This window comes from Vulpes vulpes, chromosome 11, assembly GCF_048418805.1.
Source record: "Vulpes vulpes isolate BD-2025 chromosome 11, VulVul3, whole genome shotgun sequence".
Classification (NCBI taxonomy): domain Eukaryota; kingdom Metazoa; phylum Chordata; class Mammalia; order Carnivora; family Canidae; genus Vulpes; species Vulpes vulpes.
In genome coordinates this window covers 61796977-61822263 of record NC_132790.1, presented here as the reverse complement: position 1 = coordinate 61822263, position 25287 = coordinate 61796977, and the positions used below count along the sequence as shown (strand labels likewise).

At 39.0% G+C, this 25287-nt stretch overlaps 1 protein-coding gene across 2 annotated transcripts in view; it reads left to right on the top strand.

Annotated features, from left to right (window-relative positions):
• Positions 1-25287, top strand: part of ULK4 (unc-51 like kinase 4) — a 589543-nt gene that overhangs the window by 45365 nt on the left and 518891 nt on the right. For both annotated transcript variants that reach the window (XM_026000954.2, XM_072726539.1), the window contains exon 17: positions 8142-8220. In XM_026000954.2, coding sequence (XP_025856739.1) covers positions 8142-8220 — 79 coding nt within the window. The remainder of the gene's footprint in view (positions 1-8141; positions 8221-25287) is intronic.

Below are 25287 nucleotides of genomic sequence, written 5' to 3'. Positions count from 1 at the left end.
TTGCTGGTATAAAGGGAAGTGGTTGACTTTTATATGTTTGTATGCTGCACCTTGCCATAATCACTGATTCCTGGAGGATTTTTTTTTTTTTGGGGGGGGGTTAGGGAGTCAATTCTTTAGGATTTTCTATAGTCATGTGCTATGTGAACAAAGACAGCTTTCTTTCTTTCTTTCTTTCTTTCTTTCTTTCTTTCTTTCTTTCTTTCTTTTCTTTCTTTCTTTCTTTCTTTTTTTTTTAAATCTACCTTTTGTTTTCTTACTGCAATAACTAGAGGTTTATTTATTTTATTTTATTTTTTTAACTAGAGGTTTAGTATGATACTGAAGAGTGGTGGTGAGAGGCAATAGCCTTGTACCTGATCTTAGTGGGAAATTGAGTTTCTCAATTAAAAAATTAAAAAAGATTTTGAGAAAGAGAGCATGGGCAGAGGGAGGGGGAGAGGGAGAGGCAGACTCCCCACTGAGCAGGAAGCCTGACATGGGCCTTAATCCCAGGACCCTGGGATCATGACCAGAGCCAAAGGAAGACACTTTTTTAAAAAAAATTTCTTTTTATTGGAGTTCAATTTGCCAACATATAGCATAACACCCAGTGCTCATCCCATCAAGTGCTCCCCTCAGTGCCCATCACCATCACCCCAACCCCCTGCCCACCTCCCTTTCTACCACCCCTTCTTCGTTTCCCAGAGTTAGGAGTCTCTCATGTTCTGTCACCCTCTCTGATATTTCCCACTCATTTTCTCTCCTTTCCCCTTTATTCCTTTTCACTATTTTTTTATATTCCCCAAATGAATGAGACCATATAATGTTTGTCCTTCTCTGATTGACTTATTTCACTGAGCATGTGAAATTTGTTCCAGGACCTCCAGGTCCCTCCACATAGAAGCAAATAAAATGGTGGGTATTTGTCGTATCTAATGGCTGAGTAACATTCCATTGTATACATATACCACATCTTCTTTATCAAAGGCAGACACTTTAATCAACTGAGCCACTCAGGTGCTCCCGAGTTTCTAATTATTAAGTAGGATGTTGGCTGTAGGTGTTTTCTAGATAGTCTTTATCAAGTTGAAGAATATTTCTGGTTTACTGAGAGTTTTTTTTTGTACATGGGTCTGAATTTTGTAAAATGCTTTTTCTTCATCTATTGATAAGATTCTGTGATTTCTTTAAGTCTGTAGATGTGATGGAAATTCTTTTGAAAAATTTAATGGTTTTAGCATATTCACAAAGTTATGTGACCATCACTACTATATAATTTCAGAACATTTTTTACCACCCAGTGAAACCTCCTATATATTGTCCCGTCACCTCTGTCTCTGCAAACCACTAATCTACTTTGTCTATAGATTTACCTATTTTGAATATCTCATATAAGTGAAATATACAAAATGTGATTTGTGTGTGTTTGGGTGTGCATGCATGTGCATCTGGTCTCTTCCACTTAGCATAATGTTTTCAGGGTTTATGTTGTAGCATGTATCAGTACTTCATTCTTTTTATGACTGGATAGTATTCCATTGTACAGATAGTACCACGTTTTGTTTATCCATTCTTGTTGAACACTTGAGTTGTTTCCAAATTTGGCTATTATGAATGATGCTGCTGTGAACATTTGTGCATAAGGTTTTATGTGAAGATATATTTTCATTTCATTTGGATATAAACCTAGTAGTGGGGATCCCTGGGTGGCGCAGTGGTTTGGTGCCAGCCTTTGGCCTAGGGCGCGATCCTGGAGACCCGGGATCGAGTCCCACATCGGGCTCCCGGTGCATGGAGCCTGCTTCTCCCTCTGCCTATGTCTCTACCTCTCTCTCTCTCTCTCTCTCTCTCTCTGTGACTATCATAAATTAAAAAAAAAATTTAAAAAAAAAACCTAGGAGTGGAATTGTTGGGTCATGTAGTAATTCTTTGTTCAGTCTTTTGAAGAGCTTCCAGACTTTCAGTGATCTCCCTTAATTTTATCTTTGAGCTTTCAAGTTTGATATTTATCCCTGCTTATTTTATTCTTGAGTATCTCTGTTTTATTTCAACAATCATATTAATCAACTTTTTATGTTCTGATTCTTTAGCTGCCTGAATTTGGTCTATAATGTACTTTTGAATTTGAGGATAAAATGTAGGATTATAAAAATCCTATTTTGGAACAGAATTTAGGGTTATAAATGTTATGACTAAGATTTAGGATTAAACATTAGGATTATAAGAGTTCTATTCTTATCTCCTTAGCCTGTGAGTCACCTCTTTTTCATCATGGTCTTGCTTTTTAGGGCTGTTGGTTCCTCAAATTCTTGGTGGTCTTAGGTACTTAATTTACATTATGAATAAATGGTTGAATTGATCAGTTGGCAGTACAGATTTCCTGCTTCTCTAAGTCTGTTTCTCCAACTTCTTTAAGGGAAAGGGCTGGCATGTGAATGGTGATGTCTGTTGGCTAGTTGACTTATATGTTGGGAGCTCAGCTGGCTAAAGAGCCGGTAGGCAGGCTGGAAGCCTACTCAAGTGTTGCCAGGATGGGTTTTTCTTTGGGATGGAGATGGGTTTCCTCCATTAACCCCCCTTTTCTACTCTAGTATCTGGTGTGGAAGACCACAGTCTCTGATCCCCACATCCACATCTGAATCCTGCCTTAGGAAAGATTGCTTACTGTAGGAATAATTTTCCATTTTTATGCTGGAGGCCAGGACTGCAGGGTTTATTTTGCATACCAGGGAGGGAGATAGGAAGGCAGCAAGACCTGGTTGGCTCACTTGTTCATTGTACAGTTCTGTAATCTGGTGGTCATCCAGTGGCTCATCCTCACCTTTTGTTTTAGTTTACTGAGTCTATGGGGCTTCCTTGGGAAAATCTGCCTTTATCTTTGGTTCTTAGGGATCTCTTCTGTTCATTTTCTGTCAATATGATTTCATCTATGCTGATCATCTGGGATTTTCTTAAACATTTTGGTCTACTTTCAGCGCTTCTTTCTGTTTCTAGTTATCATTTAATTATAAATTATGTTTTCTTTGAGCAGACTCTTAAGGGAACAGAAAGGTAGATGTCAGTGTCCAGTCTTCTCCATAAAGCAGCAGAATGCTCCTAGGTTGCAACTGGTATTATTTGTGTTGATTGCGGTTGTGACTGATGGACATTTGTATATTTCATGCATCCAATGAAAATTGAAAAAGTACTTCTGAATTTATATATGTTTGTTTTCTTCATTTTTGTTATTTCACTTTTATAATGTAACGTGTTCTTTTTAAAAATTATTTATTTATTTATTTATTTATTTATTTATTTATTTATTTATTTATTTATTTATTTATTTATTTATGATAGTCACAGAGAGAGAGAGAGAGAGAGAGAGAGAGAGAGGGGCAGAGACATAGGCAGAGGGAGAAGCAGGCTCCATGCACCGGGAGCCCGATGTGGGACTCGATCCCGGGTCTCCAGGATCGTGCCCTGGGCCAAAGCAGGCGCTAAACCGCTGCGCCACCCAGGGATCCCTAATGTAACGTGTTCTATATAATTTCTGCATTTAGGGATTCTGTGCATTTATTTTTGTGGTCCAGTATAAAATCATCTAAAAAAATGTTATTAATGTAGTAAATGATGTAATAATAGCTAACTCCTGCAACACATATTAAATGCCAGATGATATGGTAATTGCTTCACATGAATTCTCTTTTGATTCTTTGAACAACTTGTGGAGGTACATATTGTAGTCCTATTTAACAAAAAGTAACCAGGCACACAAAGTATGAGTAGCCAAGGAGCTGTCCCCCTGTCTCTCTTACGGTGGGGACAAGACTGGGCCCAGGATATTTAATTTCAGAGTAATAAATGTCGCCTCTCACTGAGTGAGTGTGGTCACTGTTCGTAGATGGTAGTAAGTTTGGTATATACATCTGTTATTTTGACCTTACTAATTTTATTTATGGGTTTCATTTTGGCCTTCTTACTGTACTTGGAAGAGAAGTAGGTTGAAGTTTCCCACTACTCTTGGTTTTACTCATAATTCTTTGTTATATGATGTATAACAATACCCTTTATTAGGTTATCCTGCTTTTAATTTACGAGGAATCTTTTTCTCATTTAGCGGTGTTAGCCTTAAATTCTTGTTTGAGGTTTATGTTGGAAAACCCTGTTCCACTTTTGTTTACCTCATGCAGTCATATGTTTATCTACTGCTATTCTACTGATCATTTAGTTATCTTTTTTTGATGTCGATGTTCTGTTCATTCAACAAACATTTATTGAGGGCCTGCTAAATGCAAGGTACTGTCTTGGTGTTTGTGTTGTTGAGCACTACCAGGTCTTATATTCATGACCTTCTGGGCCAGTTGGAGGACACAAATTATAAACAGGTAAACACATGAAGAAGGAACTACAACATTTTAGATCTACTCTCATGTGGTAGCCATTAGCTGCATGTGGTTATTAAAATTTAAATTTAGAAGTAATTCCACAAAAAAATTAGTTCTTCACTTGGACCAGCTATATTTTAAGTGCTTGATAGTCACATGTGACTGATGGATATATTCTATATAGCATGAACAATTTAGATTTGGAACATATCTGTCATTGCACAAAGGTTATTGGCCAGTGCAATTTTCTGTGCTGTCATAAATACGTGAATATGTCATACGTCAAGTACATGAATATACTTCTGAGGTACAGTATAATGGGATATTAGGGGCACCCAAAGTGGTGAAATTTAGTAATTTAGTAAGAAAACTGATAAGCCTGATTTTTGACAGCATCACATATAAGATATAGTTATATGAAGTGTTTGGTATAAACTGAGAAATGTTTTTATTACTTTAAATAGTTTATAATTTAAAACTATAAGGATGTTAAGATAGTGTGTTTTCTCTTGTTCTGAAAGGAATTGTTTCTGATGAGATTCGGGAAATATTAATGATCATGTTATAGTACATGTTTCTTTTAGTTGAGTAAATCTTGTAGGCATTATTTGTGTAGATTGAAAAAAAATAAGGTTTCTTAAGTACTTCGGGCTTGTCCTTGAGCCAAGATAAGTTAGTTTTTGCTTTGCATTCTCTAATTCATTAGTCCGTTTTTTAAACAATTTTTAATTAATTGATTTTAAATTTAATTTTTAAATTAAGTTTTAGAGGTAGTTTAGTGATTTATCAATTACATACAATACCCAGTGCTCATTATGAGTGCCCTCCTTAATGCCCATCACCCAGTTACCTCATTCCTTCTACCCCCATCAACTCTCAGTTTGTTTCCTATAGTCTCTTATGGTCTTATGGTTTGCCTCCCTCTGTTTTCCCTTCCCTTCCCCTGTGTTTATCTGTTTTCTTTCTTAAATTCCACATACGAGTGAAATCATATGGTATTTGTCTTTCTCTGATTGACTTATTTTACTTAGCATAATACCCTCTAGTTTCATGTCCTTGCAAATGGTAAGATTTTTTTTTTTTTTGGATGGCCAAGTAATGTTCCATTGTATATATATACACCACATCTTTTTTTATTCATTCCTCTTGTCAATGGACATCTGGGCTCTTTCCATAGTTTGGCTTTGTGGATATTTCTTCAATAAACATTGGGGTGCAGGTGCCCCTTTGAATCACTATGTCTGTATCCTTGGGATAAATACCTAGTAGTGCAATTGCTGGGTGGTAGGGTAGCTCTATTCTCAACTTTTTGAGGAACCTCCCTACTGTTACCAGTTTACATACCCACCAGCAGTGTAAGACGGTTCCCCTTAATCTGCATCCTTACCAACATCTGTTACTTCCTGACTTGTTAATTTTAGACATTCTGTCATTAGTCAGTTTTTGATAATAAGCATTTGTTTCATCATTGTAAAAAAAAATTAGAAGTTAATCCATCTATCCTTCAAAATTGCACACGTGTGAAAATTGAAACCTAATCAACTTGGCTGTGGTCAGAAAATGAGGTAGTGGCAGAGCAGTGACTAGATGCTTTTTCTTGTAACTTTTGATCCAATGTCCTACCAAATCTTTTTCAAATGGTTACTTTTAAAGTATAATCTTTTTAAGCCTGTCATTTCAACACACGCTGTTGGGAAAACTGGACCACTTCTTACACCATACACATAAATAACCTCAAAATGGATCAAGTGCTTAAATGTGAGACCTGAAACCATGAAAATCCTAAAAGAGAGCACAGGCAGAAATGTCTCTGACATCGGCCATAGCAACATTTTCTTTAGATAGGTGTCCTGAGGCAAAGGGAATCAAAGCCAAAAAACTTTCGAGACTACATCAAAATAAAAAGCTTCTGCACAGTGAAGGAAGCAATCAACAAAACTAAAAGATAGCCTACTGAATGGGAGAAGATATTTGCAAATGTCCTATCAATAAAAGGGTTAGTATCCAAAATATATACAGAACTTTTATATAATTCAACATCCAGAAAACAAATCCAGTTAAAAAATGGGCAGAAGACATGAACAGACATTTCTCCAAAGAAGACCTCCAGATGGCCAATGATGCTTAAAAAGATGCTTAGCGTCAATCATCATCGGGGAAATGCAAATCAGAACTACAATGAGCTATCCCCTCACACCTGTCAGAATGGCTAAAATAAAAATCACGAGAAATAACAAATATTGGTGAGGATGTGGTGGTGCACTGTTGGTAGAAATACAAACTGGTGTAGCCACTGTGGAAAACAGTGTGGAGCTTCCTCAAAAAATTAAAAATAGAGCCACCCTATGAATCAGTAATTGCACTGAGTATTTAATACAAAAAACAGTTCAGAGGGATGCATACACCTTTATGTATTTTGTAGCATTATTTACAATATCCAAACTATGGAAGCAGTCCAAGTGTTCACTGATAGATGATTGGATAAAGAAGATGTATATACAAAACAGTGGATCATTCAGCCATAAAAAAGAATGGAATCCTGCCAGTTGCAACAATTGGGATGGAGCTGGAGAGTATAATATTAAGTACAATAAGTCAGCCGGAGAAAGGCAAAAGCCATATGATTTCACTTTTATGTGGAATTTAAGAAACAAAACAAATAAGCAAAAAACCCAAAAAGGAGCAATGAAAAAAAAAAAGAGAGAGACAAACCAAGGAACAGACTCTTAAAAGAACAAACTGATGGTTACCAGAGGAAAGGTGGGTGAGAGGATGGGTGTAATAGGTGATGGGGATTAAGGAGGGCACTTGTATAAGCACTGGGTGATGTATGGAAGTGTTGAGTCAGTATATTGTACACTTGTATAACACTGTACAGTGAATAAACAGTATAATCTTTATTTAGAGACAAGATGCTAGTCATACAAATGCCTAGGACTTTAACTTGTTGAGAGACTTGAATGATTAATTCAAGAAGTGTTGAAATCCCTAAGAATTATGTCTGTATGTTAGAGTTCTGACAGCATGAACACTTCCCTGTGATACTTCTCTGATTTTTTTCCCTCCTGTGTAAATAATTGGAAAAGTAGAGGTCTCTGGCTGATGTACACACTGATTAGCTCAGAGAATATGTAAGCATCAATGAGAATACAGTTCTCAAGGGAAAAAAATACGGTTCTCATCAACTCATATATTCAAGCATTTTTTCCAATTAAATAAAATCTTAGGACCAAACTCTTGCAAACCATCTGAAAATGATATTTAATAATTTTTCAACCTTATTTTCTGTTGGATAAGGAAACAAATTCCTCACTAAAACTAGTAGTTTTTAGAACAATATTTGTAAGATCTATCATTGTAAAAATTTCTATAAAAGTAGATATGTAAATATATGTTTAACTGTTCTGATATTTTTTACCTCTTATGTATAAAATTACTGGTCTATTAATAAGTAGGACATAACTTTTAGCCAAATAGTGCTGTACTTAGAAGTAAAAGGGTTAAATACATTTTCCTTCTCCTCTTTGGTTAGGCCTTGCCAAAATTTTATTTTGCATTTAATACTAAAGCACAACTTGTTCAACCTTAGTCATTAACAGAGGGTCCTGCAGAGGGCATTGCTGTTCATGTCTCTTCGCGTATGGAAGGACCATATAGGTGGGAGAGTAAATGCTCACCCTGGCACATCTCATTTTTATCTTTTGTTAATGCTCACATTGTGTAACGTAATTAACCAGGGTTGGTTACTTGGGTCCCTAATTCTCCTCTTCAGAGCTTATTTTTCTTCATTTACAGACGGGCCAAGGTTGCTCGGGTGATTGGTTTACTGGCCTCGCATACAACTGAGCTCCAGGAAAATACACCTGTTACCGAGGTAATTCTCTTTTATTACTGAACTGTTACAAATGACAAAAAAGGTTGTTCCTGATTTTGTAATTTAGAACATGCAGCGTACATTGACTTTCACTTAAGTTTTCTTTGTGGAATTGTGGCAATTAGAAAATAACCTCAGTAGACCCTTAGGCGTAAACATAGCTGCACATTTACAACGTATTCTGTTATTAAAGGTGATATGGCAGAGTTAAAAGGCTTGTGGGCTCTGTTCAGTATTATTTCAAGAATTTTTGGGTAGGTCTTTTATTATGAGTTTTCTTGTAGTCTAGCAACATTTTATTATACCTAACTTATTTCCTAGTTGAAGCTCAGTTCATACTTCAGATTAAAATCCTTTTCACCTAGAATTTAGTGTTTTCATCCTCACCAATTGTCAGTTATTTCTGACAATGATCCCAGTATTAAATGGCCATGCATGCTTGAAAGATACTTAGAAATATCAGGCATTTTTTTTTTCAAGTACGGATACTGGGAAGCATTTCTAAGTTAATCAGTACATCTAAGTTCCATCAAGTGAATGCTATCATTGTACTGCCTTTTTGAGTGTCCTTTATTGCTTGGACTAGAGGAGTGTCAGGACTTGAAATCGGCGAAAAGAACCAAGGCTTTTAGGGGCAAGAGCAAGAACAACTGAAGGAAGGAGAAAGTGGGAAGAAGGGAGTTTTGGAGAGCCAGAACCTGTGATGTGGTATTTGGGGCTTTAAGAGGAATCATCTAGCCAAGTATTGCCCAATAGAACTTTATGTAGTGGTGGAAAATGTTCTGTAACTCTCAGTGTCTCAACCGGTTCCTGGGATGGCATCTCAGTTAGCCCTGGTCTCTCTAAGTGGACATGAAATGGACAGTTAATTTAAGGATTTCCTTTGTTTTTTAACTCTATCCCCATTTCCTACAAACTGAGATTTCTGAGCCACTACAGGAAATGTCACTAAGTTTAACCTTTTTATTGTTTTTTGGACCCAGAAGAGTGAATTGTGGCCTCTGTGACCTCTGGTGGTACCCAACTTGGCTATTGGAGATACATAGATTTTTTTTTTTTTTTAAAGACCCAGCACATAGGGCAGTGCCACTAAGCAGAGAGGCTTTAGTAGCTCAAAAGTGGGGACTTTTTCCGATGACTCAGAGCAAGGTTTTACAATACAAGAGTGGCTGTTGGAGATAGAAGAAGTTAAAATTCTAAGACCAAGTCCTGACATTCTAGAGGGCATTCCTAGATAATCAGGAGCAGTGGGCCATGAAGTGAGGCCCTGGAGGTGTAAAGCATGACTGTTGAATTAAAATGTTCAATAGGGGGGATCCCCGGGTGGCTCAGCGGTTTGGCGCCTTCCTTTGACCCAGGCGTGATCCTGGAGTCCCAGGATCGAGTCCCGCATCGGGCTCCCTGTGTGGAGCCTGCTTCTCCCTCTGCCTCTCTCTCTCTCTCTCTCTCTCTCTCTCTCTCTGTTTCTCATGAATAAATAAAATCTTAAAAAAAAAATGTTCAATAGGCACCATCATGAGTAGGGTAAATACTTTAGGAAGTTAGTGGATTTAAAGATCAGCTGGATGCTTTCTCTTAGGATTCAGAAGAAAAGGAAAGGTTAAAAATTAACTAAAAAATAAAAAAGCTTGGAAAAGAGTTCTAGAAGATCTGTTCTGCTGACCAATATGGCACGCACTAGCCCAAAATGGCTATCAAACCTTTGAAAAGCAGATAGTCTGAATTGAGATGAGCTTCAAGTAGAGACATATCAGATTTTGAAGACTCCGTATGGGGGGGGGGTGGGGAAGAGGAGGAAAGCATCTCACCTGGAAATTTTTTACAGACTACATTTGCAGATGATAATATTTTGGACATATTTGGATATTTTTATTAATTTCACTTTTTATTTTTTTCTATGTGGCTCCTGGAAAATTTTAAATTACCTTTGTGGCTTGAATTGTATTTCTGTTGGACAGCACTTATCTAAGATAAACATAATGGGATTTCAAGAAGGAGAGATCAAAGCAAACATTCATGAAAGAAATAATAGAAGAAAATTTCACCCTGAGCTAAAGAAAGACTCAATCTTTAGATGAAAGGTTTCATCAAATGTCAGGCAAGACATTGAAAAAAAATGCACATTCAGACCTATCCTGGTGAAATTTGTAATTACAAGAGAAAAAGAAAACCAAAACTCAGATTATAAACAAATTAAAGGCAAATTAGACTTGCATATGATTTATTTGTAACACTACAAACTGAAGATACAGAAAACAATAGTAATGGAACATTTAAGGGATCATGTGACCTTGAATTTCTCTGTACAGCCATCCTATTGCCTGTTTGTCAGGATAGGAAGAAGACTTGTTTGGAAATTCAGAGACTCAGTCTTAATATCAGTCTTTCTTAAAATTTCTTAGTATCAGTCTTAATTTCGCCAACTTTTTAAAAAATTTGCGCTTGAGCAAGCTACTTGAGTAGCTGCCTCTAACCAAATTTTCAGGTATCGTAAAGAAGCAAATATAAACAATGTATCCGGGGCACTGGGTGGCTCAGTTGGTTAAGCATCTGCCTTTAGCTTAGGTCATGAGCTGAGGGTCCTGGAATCAAGCTCTGTGTCAGGCTCCCTCCTCAGTGGGGAGTCTGTTTCTACGTTTCCCTCTGCCTCTGCCCCGACTACTCATGCTTGCTTTCACTCACACTATCTCTCAAATAAATAAATAAAATCTTAAAGCAAACAATGAATCCATTAGCATTTAAGTCTGAATAGTAGCTGTTAATGAAGTACAACCTGGAAAGAATGAATTCATAAAAAAGAATACATATACTATGAAAAAATTAATGGTAATATGGAAGTCAATTCTGCATTGTTTTAGAAGATCTGGTAGGGTAGGAGAGAAGGGAATAGCAAAGGAAAAGGCAAATTTGTTCTTTTACTAATTGAAGCATTTATTATCTGTTCTGGGCATGGTAGTGTGTTACATGTGGAAAGACCATTATTACTCCAGGCAAATTCTTGTTCTAGAAGAAATTCATAGATACTATTTTATTTTGTGTATTGATACTCTTTTGTTCCTTAACAAATATGTGTCAGTGGCTGTGTATATACAAGGTATTGGCTTGTACACTGGGGTACAGTGCTGAGCAGAGAGATAAAAATCCCCATTCTGATAGGGTCTATGTTCTAGTGTGAGGAGAGAGCAGATATCTAGTGTGAGGTGGCGATAGATGCAATGAAAAAGATAAAGTAGGCTAGTAGGGTTTGGGAAGGATGAGGTGGTACTATTTTAGCACTATTTTAGATGGGTTGGTCATGGAAAGCCTTGGAGAAGAACCTCTAAGCAGAAACCTGAAGGGAAGGTTCCCTCACTTGGGTGAGCAGCAGGTGCCAAGGACGGGGGATAGAAGAGTGGTTAGCATGTTTTGAGGAGCAGCATGGAGGTGATGTAGCTGGAACTAAATGAGAGAGAGACTCAAGAGGAGAATACAGGAGATGATGTTAGTGAGGTAGCCAGGGCTAGGTCATCGATGCCAAGCTTGTCATAAGCCCTAGTCAGAATTGGGACTCTATTCTGAATGAGATGGGAAGCCATTGGAGGAATTTGGTCAGAGGAGAGCCTTGATGTGGCTTATGTTTGAAGAGGATTACTGTGTTACGAGGACAGGGGCAAAGTAGAGAGACCACTTTAAGAGCCTATGGTATGTGGTAGTTCAGATGAGGGGTGATGGTGACTTGGACCAAGTTCGTAGTGGTAGAGGCAGTAAAAAATTATTTTATTCTGGATATAGGCTTTCTTTCTGGATAGATTTCAAAGTGTTGACAGATTGCCTTATTGCTGTTATATTTGAAGGCAGGCTTTAATAACCAGGTCTTGCCAATATAAATTCTAATATTCAATGTGGAACATCCTGAGGTTTCAGGGAAATGCAAATCAAAACCAAAATGAAATAGCAAAACAGTCACCAGTTTGGCAAAAATGAAGTCTCACAGTCCCAAATGTTAGTGAAAGTACTGAGCAGAAGACAGGCTTGTATGCTGCTGTTGGGAATGGACCTGGGCACAGCCACACTGGAAAACTGAGCACATCTCTACTCTGTAAGCCGGCGTCCCCTACCTTGCAACCTAGTGTACCAAGTGACATGTACAAGAATGTGTATCACCAGCATTATCTGCAACAGCCTTATATTTGAAATAACCTGTTTGTGTATCAACAGTAGAATGGATGAAGTGTGTCACAGTCACACAATGGCATACTAAATAGCATTGTGAATGATGAACCCCAGCACAGGGCAGCAAGCCTGAATGAATCACCTGATTAGAGACTGTTGTCCTAGACATCAGTAGGACATTTCCTGGGAAAGATTGATCTCTATATTCAGAAGTGTCAGGGCTGTGAAGGCTCTTGTGGGGAGGGTCAGTTCCCTCTTGATGCTGGACATGCTGAAGGAGAGGTGGATATAGGTAGAAGCCATGGAAGGTGTGGAGGTAAGAGGTGCCCTGTGTCTGAATCTGGGAAGATGGGCTGGATGCCAGGGCTGGAACTAAGAGGTTGTCTGAACCCACGTGGTGTCCTTATGTTTGGGGGCTCCGTGTGCGTGACTGCAGACAGTATATTCTGTTGTCCACTGCTGGAGAATTCCTGTGGATCTGGGCAGAAGCCCTCTGGGGACCTGTCAGTCACCCTGAGTGACATGCTTAGCTCAGCCCCTGACTCCATGCCCATGGTCTGTCCCCCTGGCAATTGCTGTTGCTGCTGCCACCAAGTGTGTGTGGTTGGACAGTTCTTGAACCATACTTGTCTCTGTGTGCCCTCCAGTTTGTTTACTACCCAATGCTTCCCTCTGTTCAGAGACTGTGTACCTCCTGTTCTTGAAATACTGCCCAGGTCCTGTTGCTCTTCCTTATGAAACACTGTGTTCTTAATGCTGCCTCCATCAAGGGGGGAGGAATGGGTGTTAATTCCTGAGGTTCTTATGTCCTTCATTCATGCACTGTTGATGTTTTATTTGAAATTAAACTTGGAAAACATTATACTTACTTAAAAAATGCAATAGTGTGTAAGGAGTTATCTGTGGGAATTTCTGAATTATGCATACTGTGAACTAAGTTCCTGTGGAGAATGAGAAATTCACAGAGTAACTTGAAATTGTGCCACGTGTTCCTGATGATTCCATCTTTTATTCCTCACACTCACTCTGAATTCCTATGAACAGTTGGTTGTGATAATTAGGGCAGCCAGTAGAGGGCACTCAAACACTGGAAACAAAGTTTTACAAGTTTAAGAATTTATCTTTCAACTTCAAGAAGCTGGTTTAACAGGTATACAGTACAGTGTTTCATCTTTTCCCAGGTTTTTGGAGTTTTTGCTGCATGGCATGTAGTTTTATTCCATTGTCCATTATTACCATTTGAGATCAACAAACACCGTGGCAGCCTGTACAGAAAAATGCAGTCGTTTCAGGGGATTTGTGAGGAGGGAGTCCATAGATGAATCTTAGCTTCAGATTTCTGGAGACCAGGTTTCTGTAACACTCATAATTGTAGGTTTTCATAGATAGTTTTTCAGGAAATCATATAAAATTTCAAGTGTGAGATAGGACAGATTTCAATAGGAGGTTTACTACTGGTAGATGAAAAAAAATATGGTTGAAGATCTTACAGGCATTTAAGGTGTACAACTTTTTTCTTTTCTTTTTTTTTTTTTTTTAATAATTTATCTTTGTATCCCACAGTGCCTGGCCAGCAGAGCAACGAGTATTTTAGGCACTGAGTCAGTGTTGAAGGATTTAATAAATTATTAAAAGAATGGTAGGAAAGTATGGCAGTATAATTTGTTACAAAGAGAAGAGATGGAGAAAAAGCTATTTTGCTATCTTGGCATAATTTAAGTCTCTTTCATCTAACTCTTTCACCAGTGCCACAGGAAAGAGCTGTCGTGATCTCTTGTATGTATTTAGAAGCATTTATTACATTCTTCATTTTTTCTACAAAAGAGTCAGCCTTTCTTCCTAGACAACATACTTACCACCCTGTAATGATTATGATTCTTATATGTAATAATTTTTAAGAAGTATTCCTGATGTTCTGGCGCAGAGATTTGGTTTTAAGCATGTAATGGGTGTATTTTATGAAGTTGAATATAGAATCTAATAGAATCTATTTAGAACTGGAAGGAAAATTAGCAGACATTCTAGTTTGATCCCTTCATTAAACATTTTTATTGTGGAAAATTTCAACATACATAAAAATAGACCAGAATCAGGGGATACCGTTCACTTCCAATAATCACCAGCACTTTGCCAATGTTGTCATCTCTCTCTACCTTCTACCCTCCTCCTCCCCATCTCATTCATTCCCTCTCCTTTCCCCCACGTCCTTATGGTAGAATTTTTTTTTTTTTTTTTTTTTTTTTTTTTTTTAAATCCCAGATGTCAGGGCACCTGGGTGGCTCAGTGGTTGAATGTCTGCCTTTGGCTCAGATTGTGATCCCAGAGTCCTGGGATTGAGTTCTGCATTGGGCTTCCGGCAGGGAGCCTGCTTCTCCCTCTGCATATGTCTTTGCCACTCCCTGTGTCTGTCATAAATAAATAAATCTTAAAAAAATACCAGGTGCCATATTTAATTCATAAACATTTCAGTGTATTTATCTATGAGAAAAGAATTAAAAAAAAATCACAACACTGTTATCATGCCCAACAAAATCAGTAGTATTTTCTGAATATCCTGTCAGTCAGTATTCAGAAGTGTTTTACTTTTTTAATTTTTTTGAAGTAGTAATTAGTAAAAGTTTATTGTGCACATACTAAAGGGATAGTTTGTAAACTAGGAGCACTCAGAACATGGAATGAGGATCAGAAGTAGTCTGTGGTAAAGCAGCTTATATACTGTGAAGGCAGAGAGTGTTTAGTCTTTACGGTGATTGGTTATAATACTGGAATTTTCTTAAAGGGAATTGGTTAGTGGTTACCTCCTACTGATTTTGGAGAACTGTTTACATTTTACTTATAGTATCCAGAAGAAAAGCAAGAAGTGACCTAGGTCAAGTTATCCTTGCTTGTTCTTCAAAATAAGTTAAATTAAGCTTTGTTTGTATGACTAACTGGTTTTATCTGCTCAGGGAATTTTTAAGTCTGGTCTCTGTGTTTGATTTTAATAATTCCCTCGTTTTGGTCATGCTCTCAGCAGGCCGAAGAATCCCATGTTCACTGTTTTCCATTAAGGGTTGTCAGGCTGGAAGGCCACGTAGTCCCTGTCTTCATCACTTACGTGGTGGTTGTTGATTTTAACCAGTTGTCTGATTTTTCAGGATGTCATTTGGTGTCCATGTGGTTGCCAAGTAGACATTTGAAATCCTGGAGAGTGTACAACCCTATAGGGAGGTTCATCTGATGACTGGTTCATCTGATGACTCTAAGGAGAACAGTGGCCAAGGATTGAAAAATCCCACCAGGGATTCCTAGGAGCCAAAATTTGACCAATTAGATGGATCTATGGAAGAGGTGTCACTGCTTTTTTTTAAAAAAAATTTTTTTCCATTTGTTTTTATTTAAATTCACTTGCCAACATATAGTAAAATACCCAATGTTCATCCCATCAAGTGCCCTCCTTAGTGCCCATCCGCCCACCCACCTCCCCTTCTATAACCCTTTGTTTGTTTCCCAGAGTTAGGATTCCTCATGGTTTGTTTCCATCTCTAATTTTTCCCATTCAGTTCCCCTCCTTTTCCTTATAATCCCTTTCCCTATTTCTTTTTTTTCCCCATTTAAATTGAAAAACTTTAATTCTCTGGGTTTGTTGTAATTTATCCATAGCAGTCTTTCACATTATATGGATAAAGCCTCCTACTTCTTATTGGGCATGTCTTATTTCCCCTTATCAATTGCAGGGTCCCAAATGGACAGAGATCATCTCTTACACAGGACTTATTTTGTACCCCCAATAAAACCTAGGAAGGAAGCTAATATGTATAAGCCCTTCCTGTGTGGGAAACACTACTCAGGAAAGAAACAAGAAGACCCACTGAGAAAAGCCACGGTGCTGAGGATGGCCAGCTTTGCCTTTGCTTGTCTAGCCAGCCTTGTCTCTATCCATACCCAAAAACAACAGTGTTCTCTCTCTGGGAGTGTCAGTGATTTATGCAGCAACCTGGTCCTATATCCCCAGGTTATTTCAGGAGCCTGTTACCTTCATGTTTTTTTTCCTTTAATAATAAATTTATTTTTTATTGGTGTTCAATTTGCCAACATACAGAAAAACACCCAGTGCTCATCCTGTCAAGTGCCCCCCTCAGTGCCCGTCACACATTCACCCCCCAACCCCCCTTCCTCCTCCCCTTCCACCACCCCTAGTTCGTTTCCCAGAGTTAGGAGTCTTTATGTTCTGTCTCCCTTTCTGATATTTCCCACACATTTCTTCTCCCTTCCCTTATATTCCCTTTCACTATTACTTATATTCCCCAAATGAATGAGAACATACAATGTTTGTCCTTCTCCGATTGACTTACTTCACTCAGCATAATACCCTCCAGTTCCATTCACGTTGAAGCAAATGGTGGGTATTTGTCATTTCTAATGGCTGAGTAATATTCCATTGTATACATAAACCACATCTTCTTTATCCATTCATCTTTCGATGGACTCAGAGGCTCCTTCCACAGTTTGGCTATTGTGGACATTGCTACTAGAAACATCGGGGTGCAGGTGTCCCGGCATTTCATTGCATCTGCATCTTTGGGGTAAATCCCCAGCAGTGCAATTGCTGGGTCGTAGGGCAGGTCTATTTTTAACTCTTTGAGGAACCTCCACACAGTTTTCCAGAATGACTGCACCAGTTCACATTCCCACCAACAGTGTAAGAGGGTTCCCTTTTCTCCGCATCCTCTCCAATATTTGTGGTTTCCTGCCTTGTTAATTTTCCCCATTCTCACTGGTGTGAGGTGGTATCTCATTGTGGTTTTGATTTGTATTTCCCTGATGGCAAGTGATGCAGAGCATTTTCTCATGTGCGTGTTGGCCATGTCGATGTCTTCCTCTGTGAGATTTCTCTTCATGTCTTTGCCCATTTCATGATTAGATTGTTTCTTTGGTGTTTAGTTTAATAAATTCTTTATAGATCTTGGAAACTAGCTCTTTATCTGATACGTCATTTGCAAATATCTTCTCCCATTCTGTAGGTTGTCTTTTAGTTTTGTTGACTGTATCCTTTGCTGTGCAAAAGCTTCTTATCTTGATGAAGTCCCAATAGTTCATTTTTGCTTTTGTTTCTTTTGCCTTCGTGGATGTTTCTTGCAAGAAGTTACTGTGGCCGAGTTCAAAAAGGGCGTTGCCTGTGTTCTCCTTTAGGATTTTGATGGAATCTTGTCTCACATTTAGATCTTTCATCCATTTTGAGTTTATCTTTGTGTTTGGTGAAAGAGAGTGGTCTAGTTTTATTCTTCTGCATGTGAATGTCTAATTTTCCCAGCACCATTTATTGAAGAGGCTGTCTTTCTTCCAATGGATAGTCTTTCCTCCTTTATCGAATATTAGTTGACCATAAAGTTGAGGGTACACTTCTGGATTCTCTATTCTGTTCCATTGATCTATGTGTCTGTTCTTGTGCCAGTACCACACTGTCTTGATGACCACAGCTTTGTAGTACAACCTGAAATCTGGCATTGTGATGCCCCCAGCTATGGTTTCCTTTTTCTTTCTTTTTTTAAAAATTTTTATTTATTTATGATAGTCAGAGAGAGAGAGAAAGAGGCAGAGACACAGGCAGAGGGAGAAGCAAGCTCCATGCACTGGGAGCCCAACGTGGGATTCGATCCCGGGTCTCCAGGATCGTGCCCTGGGCCAAAGGCAGGCGCTAAACCGCTGCACCACCCAGGGATCCCAAGTCCATGGTATTTTGATAGGGATTGCATTAAACATGTAAATTGCCCTGGGTAATATTGACATTTTCACAATATTAATTCTGCCAATCCATGAGCATGGAATATTTTTCCATCTCTTTGTGTCTTCCTCAATTTCTTTCAGAAGTGTTCTATAGTTTTTAGGGTGTAGATCCTTTACCTCTTTGGTTAGGTTTATTCCTAGGTATCTTATGCTTTTGGGTGCAAGTGTAAATGGGATTGACTCCTTAATTTCTCTTTCTACAGTCTGATTGTTAGTGTATAGAAATGCCACTGACTTCTGGGCATTGATTTTGTATCCTGCCATGCTGCCAAATTGCTGTATGAGTTCTAGCAATCTTGGGGTGGAGGCTTTTGGGTTTTCTATGTAGAGTATCATGTCATGGGCGAAGAGGGAGAGTTTGACTACTTCTTTGCCAATTTGAATGCCTTTAATGTCTTTTTCTTGTCTGATTGCTGAGGCGAGGACTTCCAGTACTATGTTGAATAGCAGTGGTGAGAGTGGTCATCCCTGTCTTGTTCCTGATCTTAGGGGAAAAGGCTCCCAGTGCTTCCCCATTGAGAATAATATTTGCTGTGGGCTTTTTGTAGATGGCTTTTAAGATGTTGAGGAATGTTCCCTCTATGCCTATACTCTGAAGAGTTTTGATCAGGAAAGGATGCTGTATTTTGTCAAATGCTTTCTCTGAATCTAATGAGAGGAACATATTTCTTGGTTTTTCTCTTGCTGATATGATGAATCACATTGATTGTTTTACTAGTGTTGAATCAGCCTTGTGTCCCGGGAATAAATCCTACTTGGTCATGGTGAATAATTTTCTTAATGTGTTGTTGGATCCTGTTGGCTAGTATCTTGTTGAGAATTTTTGCATCCATGTTCATCAGAGATATTGGTCTGTAATTCTCCTTTCTGGTGGGGTCTTTGTCTGGTTTCGGAATTAAGGTGATGCTGGCCTCATAGAACGAATTTGGAAGTACTCCATCTCTTTCTATCTTTCCAAACAGCTTTAGTAGAATAGGTATGGTTTCTTTAAACATTTGATAGAATTCCCCTGGGAAGCCATCTGGCCCTGGACTTTTGTGTCTTGGGAGGTTTTTGATGACTGTTCAATTTCCTCCCTGGTTATTGGCCTGTTCAGGTTTTCTGTTTCTTCCTGTTCTAGTTTTGGTAGTTTGTGGCTTTCCAGGAATGCATCCATTTCTTCTAGATTTCCTAATTTATTGACATATAGCTGTTCATAACATGTTTTTAAAATCATCTGTATTTCCTTGGTGTTGGTAGTGATCTCTCCTTTCTCATTCATGATTTTATTAATTTGAATCTTCTCTCTCTTCTTTTTAATAAGGCTGGCTAATGGTTTATCTATCTTATTAATTCTTTTTTTTTTTTCCAAACAAAGATTTTTTTTAAAATTTTTATTTATTTATGATAGTCACAGAGAGAGAGAGAGAGAGAGAGAGAGAGAGAGAGGCAGAGACATAGGCAGAGGGAGAAGCAGGCTCCATGCACCGGGAGCCCGATGTGGGATTCGATCCCGGGTCTCCAGGATCGCGCCCTGGGCCAAAGGCAAGCGCCAAACCACTGCGCCACCCAGGGATCCCCTTATTAATTCTTTCAAAGAATCAACTACTGGTTTTGTTGATCTGTTCCACCGTTCTTCTGGTCTCAATTTCGTTGAGTTCTGCTTGAATCTTTATTAACTCTCTTCTTCTGCTGGGTGTAGGATCTATTGGCTGTTTTTTCTCTAGCTCCTTTAGGTATAAGGTGAGCTTTTGTATTTGAGTTCTTTCCAGTTTTTGGATGGATGCTTGTATTGTGATGTATTTCCCCCACAGGACTGCTTTTGCTGCATCCCAAAGATTTTGAATGGTTGTATCTTCATTCTCATTAGTTTCCATGAATCTTTTTAATTCTTCCTTAATTTCCTGGTTGACCCTTTCATCTTTTAGCAGGATGGTCCTTAACCTCCACGTGTTTGAAGTCCTTCCAAACTTCTTGTTGTGATTTAGTTCTAATTTCCAGGCATTATGGTCTGAGAATATGCAGGGGACGATCCCAATCTTTTGGTATCGCTTCAGACCCGATTTGTGACCCAGTATGTGGTCTGTTCTGGAGAAAGTTCCATGTGCACTTGAGAAGAATGTGTATTCAGTTGAGTTTGGATGTAAAGTTCTGTAGATATCTGTTAAATCCATCTGGTCCAGTGTATCATTTAAGGCTCTTGTTTCTTTGGAGATGTTGTGTTTAGAAGACCTATTGAGTATAGAAAGTGCTAGATTTAAGTCACCAAGTGTAAGTGTATTATTATCTAAGTATTTCTTCACTTTGGTTATTAATTGATTGATATATTTGGCAGCTCCCACATTCAGGGTATATATATTGAGGATTGTTAAGTCCTCTTGTTGGATAGATCCTTTAAGTATGATATAGTGTCCCTCTTCATCTCTCACTACAGTCTTCGGGGTAAATTTTAGTTTATCTGATATAAGGATGGCTACCCCTGCTTTTTTTTGAGGACCATTTGAATGGTAAATGGTTCTCCAACCTTTTATTTTCAGGCTGTAGGTGTCCTTCTGTCTAAAATGAGTCTCTTGTAGACAGCAAATAGATGGGTCCTGCTTTTTTTATCCAGTCTGAAACCCTGCACCTTTTGATGGGGTCATTAAGCCCGTTCATGTTCAGAGTTACTATTGACAGATACGAGTTTAGTGTCATGATGATATCTATTCAGTCCTTGTTTTTGTGGATTGTTCCACTGGACTTCTTCTTAAAGGGGAATTTTAAGAGTCCCCTTAAAATTTCTTGCAGAGTTGGTTTGGAGGTCACATATCCTTTCAGTTCTTGCCTGTCTTGGAAGCTCTTTATCTCTCCTTCCATTTTGAATGAGAGTCTTGCTGGATAAAGTATTCTTGGTTGCATGTTCTTCTCATTTAGGACCCTGAATATATCCTGCCAGCCCTTTCTGGCCTGCCAGGTCTCTGTGGAGAGGTCTGCTGTTACCCTAATACTCCTCCCCATAAAAGTCAGGGATTTCTTGTCTCTTGCTTAAGGATCTTCTCTTTATCTTTGGAATTTGCAAGCTTAACTATTAAATGTCTAGGTGTTGAACGGTTTTTATTGATTTTTAAGGGGGAATCTCTCTATCTCTTGGATCTGAATATCTGTTTCCTTTCCCAGATTAGGAAAGTTTTCAGCTATGATTTGTTCAAATACATATTCTGGCCCTCTGTCCCTTTCAGCGCCCTTGGGAACCCCAATTAAACGTAGGTTTTTCTTCCTCAGGCTGTCATTTATTTCCCTTAATCTATCCTCATGGTCTTTTAATTGTTTGTATCTTTTTTCCTCAGTTTCCCTCTTTGCCATGAACTTGTCTTCTATGTCACTCACTCGTTCTTCCACCACGTTAACCCTCGTTGTTAGGACTTCTAGTTTGGATTGCATCTCATTCAATTGATTTTTAATTTCTGCCTGATTAGATCTAAATTCTGCAGTCATGAAGTCTCTTGAGTCCTTTATGCTTTTTTCTAGAGCCACCAGTAGCTGTATAATAGTGCTTCTGAATTGGCTTTCTGACATTGAATTGTAATCCAAATTTTGTAACTCTGTGGGAGAGAGGACTGTTTCTGATTCTTTGTTTTGAGGTGAGGTTTTCCTTCTAGTCATTTTGCATAGTGCAGAGTGGCCAAAAACAAGTTGTACTGGGAAAAGGAGAAAAAGAGAGGAGAGAAAGAAGGAAAGAAAAGAGAAAAAGAAAAAAAAAGAGAAGAAAAAGAGAAAAAAAAGAAAGGAAAAAGAAAGGTGTGGGGGAAGCAAACAGAAATCAAAAAGCAAAAAAACAAACAAACAAAAAACAAACAACAACAACAACAAAACAAATCAAGGGAGAGTATCCTCTGATTGTGTATACTGTAAGTCCCTTGATTTCCCCTGGAATTTTCCAGTGCTGCTTTGTCAATAATTTGTTTTCCCCCTGACTGTCTAGCTGGTCTTCTGGGGGAGGGGCCTGTTGTGCTGATTTTCAGGTGTTAGCACTTGGGGGAGCTGCTCCGCCCCCTGCCTGGTGCAGGGCTCAGTGAGTGGTGTTTATCCTGTTTATCCTGTGAGGCTTCTGTGAGGCTCAGTGGGGGTTGTTTACCCCCCTGAGGTCCCAGGAGGAACAACCACAGTGGCAGTGGCCAGCTCTGGAGCCTTGGATTCAGCTCCCGCAGTAACTACAGAGCTCTCAGTCTGCAGGGGCCTGGATGCTCTGGGGGCGGGGCTGCTGATCTGCTCAGCTTGGGGCAGGTGCGTCCTTGCTGTCCTGGGCCCTCCTGGCCTCTGCCTGTCCCGGGGGGAGGCCGGATCCTGGGCTGTGTCCCTGGTGCCCTGTGCTCCCGGGCCTGCGCTGTTGGATTCGCGCTCCTGGCTGGGAAGCCCCCTCTCCGGGGAGCCACTGCCTGAGCCCCTCCGAGCTGCTCCTGGGGCCGCGCAGCTCCCTGCTCGAATCTTTATTAACTCTCTTCTTCTGCTGGGTGTAGGATCTATTTGGTTAGCTTTTGTATTTGAGTTCTTTGCAGTTTTTTTTTTCTTTTTTTTTCTTTCTTTGCAGTTTTTGGATGGATGCTTGTATTGCAATGTATTTCCCCCTCAGGAGGCAGCTCTATTCTTAACTCTTTGAGGAACCTCCACACAGTTTCCAGAGTGGCTGCACCAGTTCACATTCCCACAAACAGTGCAAGAGGGTTCCCCCTTCTCCACATCCTCTCCAACGTTTGTTGTTTCCTGTCTTGTTAATTTTCGCCATTCTCATTGGTGTGGTGTGGTATCACATTGTGGTTTTGATTTGTATTTCCCTGATGGCAAGTGATGCAGAACATTTTCTCATGTGCTGTTTGTTGGCCATGTGTAAGTCGTCTTTGGAGAAATTTCTGTTCATGTTTCCTGCCCATTTTATGATTGGATTTTTTGTTTCTTGGGTGTTGAGTTTGATAAGTTCTTTTTTTTTTTAATTTTTTTTTTTATTTACTTATGATAGGCACACAGTGAGAGAGAGAGAGAGAGGCAGAGATATAGGCAGAGGGAGAAGCAGGCTCCATGCACTGGGAGCCTGACGTGGGATTTGATCCCGGGTCTCCAGGATCGCGCCCTGGGCCAAAGGCAGGCGCCAAACCGCTGCGCCACCCAGGGATCCCCGAGTTTGATAAGTTCTTTATCGAATTTGGATACTAGCCCTTTATCTGATACGTCATTTGCAAATATCTCCTCCCATTCTGTAGGTTGTGTTTTAGTTTTTTTGACTGTTTATTTTGCTGTGCAGAAGCATTTTATCTTAAGCCCCAATAGTTCATTTTTCCTTTTGTTTCCCTTGCCTTCATAGATGTATCTTGCAAGAAGTTACTGTGGCCAAGTTCAAAAAGGGTGTTGCCTGGTTCTCCTCTAGGATTTTGATGGAATCTTGTCTCACAACTAGATCTTTCATCCATTTTGAGTTTATCTTTGTGTATGGTTTAAGAGAATGGACTAGTTTCATTCTTCTGCACATGGCTGTCCAATTTTCCCAGCACAATTTATTGAAGAGACTGTCCTTTTTCCAGTGGATATTCTTAACTGCTTCATTGGATATTAGTTGACTATAGAATTGAGGGCCCATTTCTGGGTTCTCTGTTCTGTTCCATTGATCTATGTATCTGTTTTTGTGCCAGTACCATACTGTTTTGATGACCTCAGCTTTGTAGTAGAGCTTGAAATCCGGTATTGTGATGTCCCCAGGTTTGGTTTTCTTTTTCAATATTCCTCTGGCTGTTCGGGGTCTTCTCTAAATTCAAATCTCAAGATTATTTCTTTCAACGTTGTGAAGAAAGTCCATGGTGTTTTGATGGGGATTGAGTTGAATGTGTAAATTGCCCTCAGCACAGATATTTTCACAAAATTTACTTTTCCAATCCACGAGCATGGGATGTTTTTTCATCTCCTTGTGTCTTCCTCAAGTTCTTTCAGAAGTGTTCTGTGGTTTTTAGGGTATAGATCCTTTACCTTTTGGTTAGGTTCATTCCTAGGTATCTTATGGTTTTGGGTGCAATTGTAAATGGGACTGATACCCCAATTTCTCTTTCTTCAGTCTCATTGTTAGTGCATAGAAATGCCACTGATTTCTGTACATTGATTTTGTATCCTGGCACATGCTGAATTTCTGTAGGAGTTCTAGCAATCTTAGGGTGTAGAGTCTTTGGGTTTTCTATATACAGTATCATGTCATCTGCAAAGAGGCAGAGTTTGACTTCTTTGCCAATTTGAATGCCTTTTATTTCTTTTGGTTGTCTGATTGCTGAGGCTAGGACTTTCTAGTACTATGTTGAATAGGAGTGGTGAGAGTAGACATCCCTATTGTGTTCCTGATCTTAGGGGAAAGGTTCTGTTTTTCCCCGTTGAGAATGATATTTGCTGTGGACTTTTCATAAATGGCTTTTAAGATATTGAGGAATGTTCCTCTATCCCTACAGTTTGAAGAGTTTTAATCAGTAATGGATACTGTATTTTGTCAAATGCTTTCTCTGCATCTATTGAGAGGATCATATGGTTCTTGTTTTTTTTCTTGTTGATGTGATCTATCATGCTGATTGTTTTATGAGTGTTGAACCAGCCTTGCATCCTCGGGATAAATCCCACTTGGTCCTGGTGAAAAACCTCTTCATGTACTGTTGGATATTCGCTAGTATCTTGGTGAGAATTTTTGCATCTGTGTTCATCCAGGGATATTGGCGTATAAGTCTCCTTTTTCGTGGGGTCTTTGTCTGGTTTTGGAATTAACGTGATGCTGGCCTCATAAAATGAGTCTGGAAGTATTCCGTCCCTTTCCATCCTTCAGAACAGCTTTAGTAGAATAGGTATTATTTCTTCTTTAAACGTTTGATAGAATTCCCCAGGGAAGCCATCTGACCCTGGACTTTTGTGTCTTGGGAAGTTTTTGATTACTGCTTCAATTTCCTTGCTGGTTATTGGCCTGTTTAGGTTTTCCATTTCTTCCTGTTCCAGTTTTGGTAATTTGTGGCTTTCCAGAAATGCATCCATTTCTTCTAGATTGCCTAATTTGTTGGCAGATAGCTGCTCATAATATGTTTTTAGAATTGTTTGTATTTCTTTGGTATTCGTGCTTGCTCCTGTTTCTTTTTGTTTATTTATTTATTTACTTTTTATATAAATTCATTTTTTATT